Here is a 15165-nt window from a genome sequence, read left to right as displayed (position 1 = left end):
CAAAGTTAATCCAATAAAAAGATATCACCTACAATTTTTTTTATTGACCCAAAGCAATCACAATCATAACATTCTGCATAGTCACTTTGCACTGTACCTTTTCAATGAAATAGAGAGCCCAGTGCCAAAAAATATGGCAAGTAAGCATGTCACAATCCTGTAAAATGGATGAGAAATGTTAAACAAATTAATTTTCTTCTCACAGGGTTCCTATCCTGGGATTTCGGCTGTTTATCCTGATATGAAAACAAGGTTAAGGTTTAATGCAGAATTTTGATATATTAAGACTTGGAGGATGCAAGTTTCACATTTCTGCATTCTTCACCAAAGTTGCATCTAGCATTGCAATAGCTTTGATATGAACATCACAAAGAATCCCATGTTTCCCTTCCATAGCAGCTATATATTCTTAGCTGCTAGGGAAGGAAACATGATGTTCATATCAAAGCTACTGTAGTGTTAGATGCATCCTTAATAATAACTTTATTCTTCTAATAATAATAATAACTTTATTCTTCTATACCGCCACAATCTTGCGACTTCTAGGCAGTTTACAATCAAGGTAGCTGAACATTCAGCGAGTTACAATATGCGGATGATCAGAGGAAATACAGAGTGCAGAGATTTTAAGAAAGCGAAAATGTAAATATACAGTTTGCTGAGCGCAAATATAGGTTATACAGTTTGCTAAGAAATTTCTGAGAGGACCTGTTAGGAAAAGGTCACGTATTACAAAAAATACAGCGAAAAATTACAATATGATAATAATAACATTTTATATAAATCGCTGAGAGAGAAATGCACAAATGTGTTGTAGAGGCGAACAGAATTTCGATTTTAGATTTGGCATCAAAATAGACCCAAAAGTCAGGTTCGTGTTTCAGAGCTGAAAATGTGTCCATACCACCATCACAAGACTGCTCATGCCATTCCCAATTCCAAAATGGCAGCCATGACCTTCCACAGCACTCTTGTACCCAGTGGAATAGTCAAGGGAGGACAGGGGGGTGGTCCGACCAGGTGCCATCTTCGTGGGGACACCAGCACATGCCTTCCTCTCCACTCCCACCACCACCACTACTGCATAAGTGCAACTCTTCCCTTCCCCTGTCCCTCGTTAATGTTTGTGGTGCAAGCAGAAACACCAACCTGCTGCTCATACCAGCATTGGTTCTTCCTCTGATGTCACTTCTTAGACCCACACCTAAGAAGTGATGTCAGAGGAAGAACCAATGCTGGTATGAGCAGCAGGTTGGTGTTTCTGCTTGCACCACGAACATTAACGAGGGACAGGGAGTGCACGTGCGGGTAAGGAGCAGATGGGGGTTGGGTGGGGGCGGAGAGCCACCATCCCGGGCAACTCTCACCCTCGCTACTCCAATGCTTGCACCAGTTTGAACACAAAGCCACCGGGGGTAAGAACAACGTGGAATGCTCCTGCCACAAAGAAGCCTCTAGACTACAAGGGATTTTAGAAGATAGGCCCAGGTAGGGCCTATGGGGGCAGGGAGGGGAGGGCAAGTGGAGCTGATGTGTGAGTGGTCTTGAAGTAGCAACAGGTTGGGGTCAAATTTTCAGATCCAGCTGAAACCAAGCCACAGATTTCAACTGCAGATTTGGTTTCGGTAAGCCTCTAATGCAATGTGAGACTTGCACCCTCTAAGTCTCAATATAAAGTTATACAATAAAAACATCTTCATTTACTAATACCATATTCATTATCAAAAGTAACAGAGTGACTTTTGATTATAGTGTACAGGCAAGCTAGTTCTATTTTTCGCCAATGATCAAAGCTCTGGAATGCGTTGCCAGAGGATGTGGTAAGAGCGAATAGCGTATCTGATTTTAAGAAAGGTTTGGACAATTTCCTAGAGGAAAAGTCCATAGTCTGTTATTGAGACAGACATGAGGGAAGCCACTGCTTGCTCAGGATTGGTAGCATAGAATGTTGCTACTCTTTGAGTTTTTTCCAGGTACTAATGACTTGGATTGGCCACCGTAGGGATGGGCTACTGGGCTAGCTGGACCCAGTAAGGCTATTCTAATCTTTCCCTGTAAATTACCACTAAGTATGTAGACAATTTAGAGTCTTTAATCTTGGTCATTTAGGGCTTGATTCTATAAACGGCGCCGCATGGCATGATTATCAATCAACCACTAAGTGTCGCTTATATAATCAAAGTCAGACCTCCACTATATATATGTTCAAATCACAATAGTTCCTCAGAATGCCACACAATAAAGTAGTGTGGTAGCCGTCCTCACTGGAACATTTTTTTGTGAATATTGAACTAATGTGCAACTTCTTGTTATGTCTTGTAATAAGTTATAAAAATGTATAAAGTGTCAGTGCATTATTTATAAAGCATAATGGTCTCTATAGTTCTATTTAGTGCATAGTAAATAACTTAGCTTTAAACCGGGTCTGCCTCATTCCCCACCAACGCGTTTCAAAATTTTCTTCAGGGTTGGGGACTGAGAGAGCAGAACTATCCGGATTTTTAGCAAACGCTAAGTCTCTATGTTTGCTAAAAATCCGGATAGTTCTGCTCTCTCTGTCCCCAACCCTGAAGAAAATTTTGAAACGCATCGGTGGGGAATGAGGCATACCCGGTTTAAAGCTAAGTTATTTACTATGCACTAAATAGAACTATAGAGACCATTATGCTTTATAAATAATGCACTGACACTTTATACATTTTTATAACTTATTACAAGACATAACAAGAAGTTGCACATTAGTTCAATATTCACAAAAAAATGTTCCAGTGAGGACGGCTACTTTATTGTGTGGCATTCTGAGGAACTATTGTGATTTGAACATATATATAGTGGAGGTCTGACTTTGGTTTACATTATTTTGATATCTTTGTGCAAGTTTGCGATTTTGCTTATATAATCAAGCTTAGTGGTACCTAACTGGACTTAGGCGCTGGTGCCTTAGGCCAGGGATTTCCTGGCCTAATTTAATAGCACCTATCAACGCCTAGCTAGACTTTGAGGAGGTATTGCAGTTTAGTTTGATAGGCTCATGGTGAGATGTACCTTCCACTCATTTTCGGTTTTCTGCATAAACTTCAATCCTTTTTCAATTTCTGCTTTCATTTCATGCACATGAGCTATGGTATGGACAGACCAGGCATCCTTGCGGTCTACAGCCAAAGCCTAAAAGAGAATAAAAGCAAACGGTTAATGCAAGATGAAAAGGAAGGATGTCTTATTTTATGAAGTAAGCAAAGCATGTGAACATGTCTTATTTTACGATGTAGGCAAAGCATGTGAACATAACAGCATTTCTAAGATGGAAGTGCAGCACTGTATGAGAATATAGACCGTGGAAGTGAGGGAAAAGGTCAGACGGCCTGAACTATCAACTGCATGAATTTAACAATTTGTTTTGGTGCTTAACGAGGGAATAGGATCACGGGGTGCTGTTAAGTCTCTCAATAGGACATGCTTCACAGGCCTTGAAAAACTGCCATTATTTGTCCTAAGATCACAAGAACTCATCCCTCCCTATCACCAATCATACAAATTACCAACTTATCACTAACCTATTTTTGTCACCAAAATAGCAGAATTCGTTGTTCATTCTTAGTTTGCAAACTTCATTACAAAAACATATGTACTTCGTCCTAACCAATCTGGCTTCCAACAACATCACAGTACAGAAACCACCTTACTAGGTATTACAACTTTCATTCGTTACCATCTAGATCAGTGATCTCAAACATGCAGCTCGCCAGATACTATTATAAAGAATGATTCTTTATGGAAAACTTGTGCCTTAAGTGTTCGGCGGTCGCTGTAAACCTCACGCAAGTGCTTTCCTGCATCTGTACGCAATTGTGAGGTGGAGTCCAATCACGTGCAGACGCAGGAAAGTGCTTGTGTGAGGTTACAGCAGTGAGGCGGGCAACATTCCAGAACGTAAGGTAACCATTGGAGGCAATGCAGCTTGTGCGTGTGTCTGGTGATGGAGGAGGTGAGAGAGCTGAAGGCAGTTGCGGACGTAACCGCCGGACACTTAAGGCACAAGTTTTCCATAAAGAATCATTCTTTATAATACTGAGGGCCTCAAAATAGTTGGTCCAAAATCTTGTCTCTTGCAGTTGATACTTTGATAGTTTTTCACTTTCTGCATATTGCACTGCTTTCAGCTGTTTATAGCTGAAATTATCAGAAGCAATTAAGGAAAGATTTATAAACTATAACGAGTTTTACTTCATGTAAAGTTCTCATTTCTTTAATAAGACATTTTTTTTTCTGCGGCCCTCCAAGTACCTACAAATCCAAAATGTGGCCCTGCAAAGGGTTTGAGTTTGAGACTGCTGATCTAGATCAATTGAAATCCATCTTACTGTATCCAGTGGTTACAAATATTTAAAATTTATCTAAAAGCTGTGTGTAGTGCTGCCCGATTCACATCGGTTCACTGATTCAAATCAAGTGAATTGATTCGAATCGGTTCGTTTTTGTTAAAAACCGGACTTGCCAATTCAGCTGCAAGATGAGTTCGGGATATTTCACGCTGTCGGCTGCCGGCCGCCGGACTCTACCCATTTAATGTAACTTCCGGTTTTGCGAATCTGGAAGGTACATCGGAAGAAATGAAAGAGTGGGAGAGTCAATCGGCGAGCGAGCGTACCTCGTGCAGCAGACCTCGGCAGCAGCAAATACTATTTTTGGCTGGCTCTTTCCCCGCATTTCTTCTCTCTTCCCCGCGATTTAATATCCAGTCCAGTAAGTAAATGAATCGGAATGGGGGCTGGTGAGTCTTGGGGGCTGGGGATAGAAGCTGAAATTGGCAGGGGGGCTAGGGATGGAAGCTAAAATTGGCAGGGGGGTTGGTGAGTCTTGGGGCCTGGGGATGGAAGCTGAAATCAGCTGGGGATGGAAGCTGAAATCGGCAGGGGGGCTGGTGAGTCTTGGGGCCTGGGGATAGAAGCTGAAATCGGCAGGGGGCTGGGGATGGAAACTGAAATCGGCAGGGGGCTGGCGATGGAAGCTGAAATCGGCAGGGGGGCTGGCGATGGAAGCTGAAATCGGCAGGGGGGCTGGTGAGTCTTGGGGCCTGGGGATAGAAGCTGAAATTGGCAGGGGGGCTGGGGATGGAAGCTGAAATCGGCAGGGGGGCTGTTGAGTCTGGGGGGCTGGGGATGGAAGCTGGGAATTTTTGATATGATATTGCCTTGGTTAAATAAAATGTTTAAACTTAAAAAGCTGTGTCATTAACAGTGAATCGAATCGAAAAATCGATTCAATAGGGTGAATTGAATCGAATTATTTTTCTCTGAATCGGGCAGCACTAGCTGTGTGCCTGGCTCTGCAGCTTTGGGAATTCTGGGCTGCACGTGTCATCTACAGTATTTTAGGAAGCCACCTCTGAGGTCATTTTAAAAAAACTGTTTAAAAAAAATGTAGTTGCAGCAACTGGCAGAAGAGGCTGGCTGTGTGTGTTTCAAGTTAGTTAGGGGAAAGTAGCTGATACTGTGAAAAGGGAGAGAAGCTTATTGAAGTGCTGCTGTGTGTAGACGAGGTTTCTGGCTAAGAAAGTGAATTTATAGAATTACATGAGAATAGTTGACTGGGTTAAGGAAGCCAGTATGCTAGTGGCTAAAGTGTGAAGGTCTGTAGTGTTTTTATTGAGTCTCTCAGTGGGTAGGAAAGTTGAAAGAAGAGCTGGGGTAGTACCCAGGAGTGTTTAGAGCGATTGAAAACCTAGGGAAGAAGTTCTTCCAGGGGTTTCAAAGCAGTGTGATTGCAGTGATACTGTTGTAAGCAAAAAGAGAAAAAGGAGCCTAGAGGTTTATTCCCATTACTCTGTAATGTTTGTGACAGAATGAAAATGTTTCAGAGACGATTCCAGAGCAGTCCACAAGATTCTATCTCTCCTTTAATGAAATCAGGGAACAAAAATTAAGGTATAGCTAGTATATCTTAGAAAGGGCAAATAGATTTAATTTCATTTTATTAGTGAGAATTCCACAGCATACAATAGGTATCCAGTCAAGCAGGTTTAGGGGAAGATAGTTTCTTTCCATTTATTTTATTTACGATAAGTTTACAAAGAAGATCACAAGAAAAGAAAGTCATCGCAAGAAAGGATGTACAAGCAAGCAGGAAATGAAGATGTACAAGCAATGAAGATGTACAAGCAAGCAGGAAAACTCCAGGATATCAGTTTTTTGGGGGACTGTTAATTTAAAAGGACTCTCCATACAAATTTAGGTTACATCTGGCGTCTTATATTTTACCTAGTGATTATGTTATAGAGATGTTATTACAAGTATTAAGATTGTAACTGGCCAGCAGGGACATGCTCTTAAGAGAGTTATTTTAACAATTTCTTGGAGAATATTTTTAACAACTTCTAAATTATTTACATTCCTTGAAATAATTTCAAATATAGAGTGCAATAAATTTACAAAGCACTTTACTTGCGTCTAATTTTTTTAGCTTATTTACATACAGTATATTTCCCAAACTTATTTTAAAAAACTCATTTCACCCTGTTAAATAATTATTCGAGTGTAGTTTAATTTCTATGTAAACCCGACTTTTCCTTCTAAGAGAATTTCTGCTGATTAACTTGTCGATTTGGCTTAGTACATCTTCCAGATTCACCAAGATTTCTTTCCATTCCTCCTATCACCACCCTTGAAAACCATTTCCGGTTCAGGTAGATCTCTTCCATCTTCTTCCGTAAAGACCGAAGTAAAGAATTCATTCAGTTTCTCCGCTATGGCCTTATCCTCCCTAAGTGCCCCTTTTGTTCCTTAATCATCCATCGGTCCCAGATTCTCTCACTGGTTTTCTGCTTTTTGATGTACCTAAAGATCCCACATGCCTGTCCCATGCTTTCTTTAATTCAGACACAGTCTTTATAGAAACAAAAGTTCTTACCTTTGCTAATCTTCTTTCTTGTAAATCCACGCTCTATTCCTGGACAAGTGGGTTGTGCATCCCATGTTGCAAGACTGCATGTAGGAAGCCCCACTTACATAATTTTTTCAGACGCTCCCCTTTTTCCTCAGGACTGCCCTCTGGTCTCCAGTTCATGCAAGAGCAGACACCTATAGAAAACATAGATAAAAGGGAGGGGTATGGGGAAACTCCCTGACATACAAGTCTAATCTGTTTATAACATGAAATTTTATAACAATCATAAACAATGTAAACAGGTTAGAAAACACAATAAATCTGAAAACTGTGCTATAGGAAGATGCAGCCTGCACTAACAGAGATGAAGGATTCAACCACCAGGCCAGACTGTACCAAGTCTCCACCATCCAGGGGAGCTGGGCATGCAATAAATACCTATGCGGACTCCAGCAGGAAATAAGCAAATTCTGCAGTGGGCGCAGGTGGCCCTTCGCACAGGAGACCACATCTATGATTATAACCATGGGCACACCCTTCAAGATTTGAAATGGCAAGTATTAGATCAAATTGTAGTAGGGTGGGAGGGAGGTAATACTGAACGTAGGCTTAACCTGCGGGAACTAAAATGGATGTTCAAATTGAATTCTATGGTCCCTGGAGGACTTAATGAAACATCCGATTAGCTAGCACAGGGAGACCTTTAAGCTAGAATAGGTATGATTTTGAAACGGGGGGAGTTTAAACAAATTTAAGAATTGAAAAGATTTAAACCAACATTAGTATCTGATAGATTTTGAAATTCCCGGGTGTCCAGATGTGACGTCATTGGAGTGGGAGTATTTCAGTCCAGAATCAGAACGCCGCGGCCATCTTTGGAGAGCCGACGGCTGTATAAGTGATGTGCAATGAAATAGGTAAGAGAGGTTCTTGCCGCTAGTGAGTATAGGGCAGGGACTATATGGGCTTAATATTAACAGTAGTTTGTTTTTGTTTTTCAGCCTCCCCACTGCCTTGAGAAAGAGAGCGAAACGCGTTGGCTGAGGGGATTTACAACAATGGCTGAAAAGCTAAGCTAAGTTAAATATTTAATTATTGAAAGAAAATATTTATGAAACTATTTATATATAGATTAAAGATAAAAAGTAAGACTAAAGATAAGAAAAAGAAGAAAAGAAACACAACAAAAATAGTAAGGAATGGCCTCCGGGAAAATATGAGGAATCTCCTTCTTGGCGACTTAACAATACCTTACTCTTAGATGAGATAATAGTGGACAAAATCAAATCCTTTACTACAGAATTCTTCGAACTTAATACAAAAGATCCAGAAATTTGTCCTTCTATCGTCTGGGAAGCCTACAAAGCTTCTCTCAGAGGTGAATTGATTAAGCTTGCTTCTTGGAAAAAGAAACAATCCATGCAAAAAGAAAAAGAATTGGAAATTTCTATTAAAAACCTAGAATTACAACATATGTCTACTCATTTACATGATCCATCCTTATTCCAACGTATTCAAAACCTTAAATATGAATATAATACTTTGGTCTCTTGCACGGCTCGACGAGATATCTTTATTTCAACTTCTGGTCACTATATGGGAGATAATCTCATAGGTCGCCCTTTAGCTAGATATCTCAAAACCAAATCAAAACGTCTACACATCTCAGCTATTCAAGACCCATCAGGACAATTAGTAAGAACCAGATCGTTGATTTCCTCCCAATTTGAAAAATTTTATACTGCCCTATATCATTCTGAGTCTTCGGCCCCTGATTCGGACATAGATTCTTTTCTTGCTTCTTTAAATCATCCGACTATATCGGAATCTACTAAAACAAAACTAGATGCTCCTATAACTACAAACGAGATTGAGACTGCTATATCCTCCTTACCCGCTGGGAAAGCCCCTGGACCAGATGGTTTTACTGGTGAGTTTTTTAAAAGTTTCCGAGCTCTCTTAGCACCTCAACTTCTAACATATTATGATTTCCTCCACTCCACTCCGGACAAACAATTTAACTTCACTGAAGCCACCATTGTAGTTATTCCCAAGCCAGATAGAGATGCTACTATGGTTAAAAATTTTCGTCCTATCTCTCTCCTCAATTTGGATTACAAAATCATGGCGAAAATTTTATCACTAAGACTTAACACAGTGATCCCAACCCTCATACATAAAGATCAAACAGGATTCATTAAACAAAGATATATAGGAGATAATATACGTTTATTTCATCATATAAATGCTCACGCTAAAACAATGTCTGAGCCTGTGATTGGCCTGGCCATCGATGCTGAAAAGGCCTTTGACCGAGTGGAGTGGCCTTTCTTATTCCGAGTACTGAAATGGTACAACTTTGGTTCCTTTTTCACAAATTGGATAGAAACATTATATCGTCAACCCATGGCCCGTATCCTGATTAATAACTCTCTCTCTAATAGATTTTCCCTTTACAGAGGTACCCGTCAAGGCTGTCCCCTTTCACCATTATTATTTGATCTAGCATTGGAACCTTTATTATCTGCTATCCGACAGTGTTCCCTAATAAAAGGTATTCCCTCATCCAATCGAGACATTAAATTGGCAGCTTATGCCGATGACGTTCTCCTCTTTCTCAGAGATCCCCTTTTCTCTCTACCCCATCTCATTTACATAGTTTCCCAATATTCTCGCCTCTCGGGATACTCTGTCAATTGGGAGAAGTCGGAGATCTTTCCTCTTAATGACCATATTTCCTTCTCAGATCTAGCTCACTTCTCTTTTCCATGGTCACAAGGAGCTGTGAAATATCTGGGAATCCTAATTCATAAAGATCCAGATCATGCTCAGGATCTTAACATATCCAAAATCAAAAATTTAATTTTAAATACTACAACGCGTTGGTCTCCGCTTTATCTGTCCTGGTGGGGTAGAATAGCCTCCATTAAAATGACTCTGGCTCCACAAATTAATTACATTCTTTCTATGCTTCCCCTTTTATGCCGGAAAAAATTCTTACATTGGCTTAATATGAAAATTTCTGAATTTATTTGGAACAAGAAAAAACCTCGTATTGCTCTCGCCAAGCTGAAGGCCTCTAAGATTAATGGCGGCCTAAATCTACCAGATTTTTATTACTATTATATTGCATCATTAGCCAAATATGGAGCTCAGTGGATAGTTGATTCGAACCCTCAAGATCAACCAGCATGGTTTGAAATGGAACGCTTTTTATGTACACCACTACACGTCTCGTGCTTTCTTACAGTGTCAATACCTAGACACTTGAGAAGGTATTCTTTATTATGTGCAACGCAGCATGCTTTACGCCTATTAGATGCAGCAGCTGAAATTCACGCTGATGAAGGCCCACTCATGTCCCTTTGGAATAACTCTAAAATTCAGATCAACGGAAGATCCCTCTCATGGAAAAGGTGGCAGCGGGCGGGTGTGTGGTTTGTTAATCAATTGATCTCCACTAATTCTTTTGTCCCCTTTGATATTTTCCGTTCCACATTCTCACTCCCATCCTCTATACGATCACAATGGCTTATGCTTACTGGAATATTAGATAATATACATATCCGCCCTGATTTTATGACCTCTATTCATACTGTTCGTCATTGGTCTACTCTGGCTTTAATGAAGGGTAAGACAATATCTCTTTTTTATGGTATACTAAGAGATCACTTCTTTACTTTTTCAACTCAATCTATGAACCATTGGGACTCTATTTTGAAAACCATGCTTTCTGAAATAGATTGGGAACTTTTCTGGTCTTCCACAAATCGTCCTCTTTTATCATCCAGAGTTTCACAATCAATGTACTTTGTTATGTGGAATGCAGTATGGACTCCATATCGTAAGTGGAAAGCGAATCTACAACAAGATTCTACCTGTTGGAACTGTCTGAAAGCACCCGGAACTCTCGATCACATGCTTTTCCACTGCAATATGGTTCATTCCTTTTGGCTTCGTATTTGGGACACCATAAAATCTATCACTAAATGTTCAGAAGTGATCTCCATGGACATTATAATTCTTCGTTCCCAACACCCATGTTTTGCACAATCAAATTGCCCGCCTAAACTCATTGACACCATGTTCGTGACAGCTCTAATGCATATTCTGAAAAACTGGAAATCATCCTCATTACTAGACTACACTTTTTGGTGGAACTCTTTAAGTATGTACCACAAATTTGAATCTTATGCATATGAGAAGAAATTGTTTTCTCGATCTTCCACAAACTTGACACGAAACAAATCACCTTGGCCATTCTTAGACTCATATGTTCGTTCTGCTCTATAGACACTTCTGCCTCTCTCTTTCTCTCTCTCTATCTCTCTCTATTTCTCATTCTCTCTCTCTTCCTTTATCTTTCTCTCTCTTTTTCTTATCCCTCCTGCTTCTCTGTCTTCTTCTGTTCCTTTTCTAAGCAGTTCCAGATACTCTGGATCCTTTTCATTAATCTAGTTTTATTCAAATGATTGTAGATACAAATATTTGATACATGATTTTTATTATGATTCTATATGTTTGAACTGCTTTCTGTTTATAATTCCTATAATATTCAATAAAATCATTGAACTAAAAAAAAAAAAAAAAAAACTCCTTAGAGCTATGTGGCTCGGAGGGTAATCTGATACCCCATTGGCGCTTTAAACGTTCTTCTGTGCGACTGAACTGTATGTGGTATTGAGTGTTGGAAGAATAAAAGACAACAGAGATAGTATAAAGGATGGCTCAAATACAACCATGGACCCAAGGACCTGCAGAAACTGCCAGAATTTCAGAGCTGGAGTCTCCAGGAAGGCATGTATCAGCTGACACAATTCCTCCAGGTAAGAGAAGGGCAGAAATACCTTGTTCTGCCCTATGGCAAAGTGTACCCCCAGGTATTCTAAGTCCTCTGTCGGAAAGAGCTGGCTCTTTCAAAAGTTGATCTCCCAGCCTAGGCGTTGAAGCAGCTGAAGGACCTGGCAAACCTCCTGATGCACTTCAGACTCTAACTGAGGGACTTTAATTCCAAGTTTCCATAAGTGTGCTGCCACTATTAACATCCTGCCACTACTACCATCACCTCAGTGAATATCCTGGGCATCATCACCAACCTGAAGGGCAAAGCCACAATTTTGAAGTGTTGCTGCAGAACATGGAACATCAGATATTTCCAGTGCTCCAGAAAAATGGGGATATGAAGATATGCCTCCATCAAGTCCAGGGAAGCTAAGAATTCCCCCAGCATCATCGAGGCGATCAACGACCGCACCATTTCCATCCTGAAGTGGGGGACCTTGAAGGTCACATTGACCACTTTGAGGTCCAGGATCAGTCTCCAGTCTTCAGAGCCTCTCTTTGCCATGATGAAGTATATCGAATATATGCTGGAGCCCGAGGGGCTCTGGGAAAGATTCTATGAGCACCATATCCAGCTACCTTTGGACCGTGGCCTCCACCCAGGTCGCCTTGTCTGGCCTTCTCGCCAAGGAGTCCAGAAAGAGCTCTGAAAGAGGCCGATAAAATTCAAGTTTGTAGTCGTCCCAAAGAATATCCAGGACCCAGCAATCAGAGGTGATAGCCAACCATTTCTCCAGAAAAGCCAAAAGCAGCTCCCCGATCTGTGGAGGAGCATCCAAGGGCCTTAAGTCAGAACTGTTTTTAGGGGTAGATGCAGGGTGGCTCCCTGCAGACTAAGGACACCAGGATCCACTAAACCACTGTTTGGCTGACTGCTATAAAAGCTGATAATAACTATAAATGTAAATGGTTTATGAAAATTAACAGAAGATCAGCAACTAAGCCGTGCTTTGTAGTTTTGTCAGTTTTTGATTCTGCTGCCATCTGTGGTTTCAGATAATAGGTCCAATAGACAGTGGTGAGCTGACCATATAACTTTCAAAAGCTTTGGCATTGAGTGGCTTCCTTAATGGCTCGCGCGACTGAAGAGAACTCTGGCAGCCGTCAAAAACCGGGTTAGCAGCAAGGCAGAATCGCGGAAAGCTTGCTCCTGCCCGCTGCACCTCTGGACCACCAGGGATCACAGAACATGGCAGGAATACCATTTTTGGGGAGGTCACGGCCCCTGTGGTCCCCCCTCCCCGTTCTGACGCCTATGAAAGGGCTTGGTGTATCAACTTGACAATTTGCTTTGGTTTATAGACTGCTTATGTGGATATGAATGTGGTTGTTTTCATTGGAAGAGGTAGATGTTTACTGCTTTCCTGAAGTCCATGCAATAGTCCAGGAAGTGACATCAGAGGAAGAGCCGATGCTAGAATGATAGCAGGTTGCACCAGGAACATTACAGAGGTATGGGGAGCAGTGCGCACATGTGGCAGTGGACTTGAAGAATTGCAAAGGGGCTTGAACAAACTAGGGGAATGGGCGACAAGATGGCAGATGAAGTTCAACGTTGAGAAATGTAAAGTATTGCATGTGGGAAGCAGAAACCCGAGGTACAACTGTACGATGGGAGGGATGTTATTAAATGAGAGTACCCAAGAAAGGGACTTGGGGGTAATGGTGGACATGACAATGAAGCCGACGGCACAGTGTGCAGCGGCCGCTAAGAGAGCGCATAGAATGCTAGGTATAATCAAGAAGGGTATTACAATCAGGACAAAAGAAGTTATCCTGCCGTTGTATCGGGCGATGGTGCATCCACATCTGGAATACTGCGTCCAATATTGGTCGCCGTACCTTAAGAAGGATATGGCGTTACTCGAGAGGGTTCAGAGGAGAGCGACATGTCTGATAAAAGGGATGGAAAATCTTTCATTTGCTGAGAGATTGGAGAAACTGGGTCTCTTTTCCCTGGAGAAGAGAAGACTTAGAGGGGATATGACAGAGACTTACAAGATCATGAAGGGCATAGAGAGAGTAGAGAGGGACAGATTCTTCAAACTTTCAAAAAATAAAAGAACAAGAGGGCATTTGGAAAAGTTGAAAGGGGACAGATTCAAAACAAATGCTAGGAAGTTCTTCTTTACCCAACATGTGGTGGACACCTGGAATGCGCTTCCAGAGTACATAATAGGGCAGAGTACGGTACTGCGGTTTAAAAAAGGATTGGACAATTTCCTGCTGGAAAAGGGGATAGAAGGGTATAAATAGAGGATTACTGCACAGGTCCTGAACCTCTTGGGCCGCCGCTTGAGCGGCCTGCAGGGCACGATGGACCTCAGGTCTGACCCAGCAGAGGCACTGCTTATGTTCTTATAAGATCTTTGACCTGAAGAGCCTCTACAGGAGGGACAAAAGCTAGAAAGTCCCAGACCTCAGGAGGACCAGGGCCTGCTGTGGCAAGGACTTGGGTTTATGATCCTGCACACTAGCCATGTGTTCATCTAGACCAGGGGTGTCGAACTCAATCAGAGAAGGGGCCAAAATCTAAAATCCAGCCTAAATCGCGGGCCGAATGGTTTACTGAACAGTCATAAACTGACTATGTTAACCAGAAATGTGAATTTAAAATGAGTGGAACAATCTTTTCCTTAACAGTGCTGTTAACCAACTCACATGCTATCAAGCAAAACAGTAATATTGGTATCAAGCAAAACAGTAATATTGGAATGTACCTAAAATGCTCATTGTTTTGTTTTCTGGCTAGATGTCTGACACCGTTTTCCCCGTATCAATGAGTCAATGTTCGGTTTTATTTCTTGGGCTGTAGCAACCCGCAAAACAGCATGGAGGTTGTCATCGGTAATGCGTGATCTGTGCTTGTTTTTGTTCAGATTCATTATTGAAACATCTGTTCACAAAGATAGGTGCTCCCGAACATGGATAGAATACGGGCAGCATGAAGTCGGAGCTCTGGCATTGAGTCAGGGGGCAGTAGAGGGTAGAAGTCCTCAATTTCAACATCCTGAAACCTTGATTTCAGGCCACTGTCAGACTGAAGCTCGATTATCTCCATCTGAAGGTGATGGGGCACATTGTTGACATCAACTGTAAAAGGATTGGCAAAGATGTCAAAGCCTGAGTGCTGTGTTCTAAAGTCAGAGAAGCGCCGCTCAAATTTCACTTAGTAAATGGCTAACTTTGGTAGCCAGCCGACTGCAAGGAAAAGTACCAGAAATAGTGGTTGAGATACTCAAACAAACGGGAAAGTGGGCAAGATTGTCCTGTTCCAGTTGGGACTTCCATAGTTGAAGTTTACGCTGGAATGCTGTGATCATGTCAGACATCTTCGTGATGACTTGTTTGCGTCTCTGCAGCTTCAGATTCAGTTGGGCGAGATGCTCGCATATGTCACACATCATAGCAAAATCACATAGCCAGGCGGGATCCGACAGT

At 41.5% G+C, this 15165-nt stretch overlaps 1 protein-coding gene across 1 annotated transcript in view; it reads right to left on the bottom strand.

Moving 5' to 3' along the window:
- Positions 1-15165, bottom strand: part of TTC38 (tetratricopeptide repeat domain 38) — a 141437-nt gene that overhangs the window by 81359 nt on the left and 44913 nt on the right. Inside the window, exons 7-8 of the mRNA XM_033953228.1 lie at positions 3046-3165; positions 98-157 (exon numbers count right to left, since the gene is read on the bottom strand). Of these exons, the coding sequence (XP_033809119.1) occupies positions 98-157; positions 3046-3165 (180 nt within the window). The remainder of the gene's footprint in view (positions 1-97; positions 158-3045; positions 3166-15165) is intronic.

This window comes from Geotrypetes seraphini, chromosome 7 (assembly GCF_902459505.1).
Source record: "Geotrypetes seraphini chromosome 7, aGeoSer1.1, whole genome shotgun sequence".
Lineage (NCBI taxonomy): Eukaryota > Metazoa > Chordata > Amphibia > Gymnophiona > Dermophiidae > Geotrypetes > Geotrypetes seraphini.
This window is presented reverse-complemented; position numbering and strand designations above follow the sequence as displayed.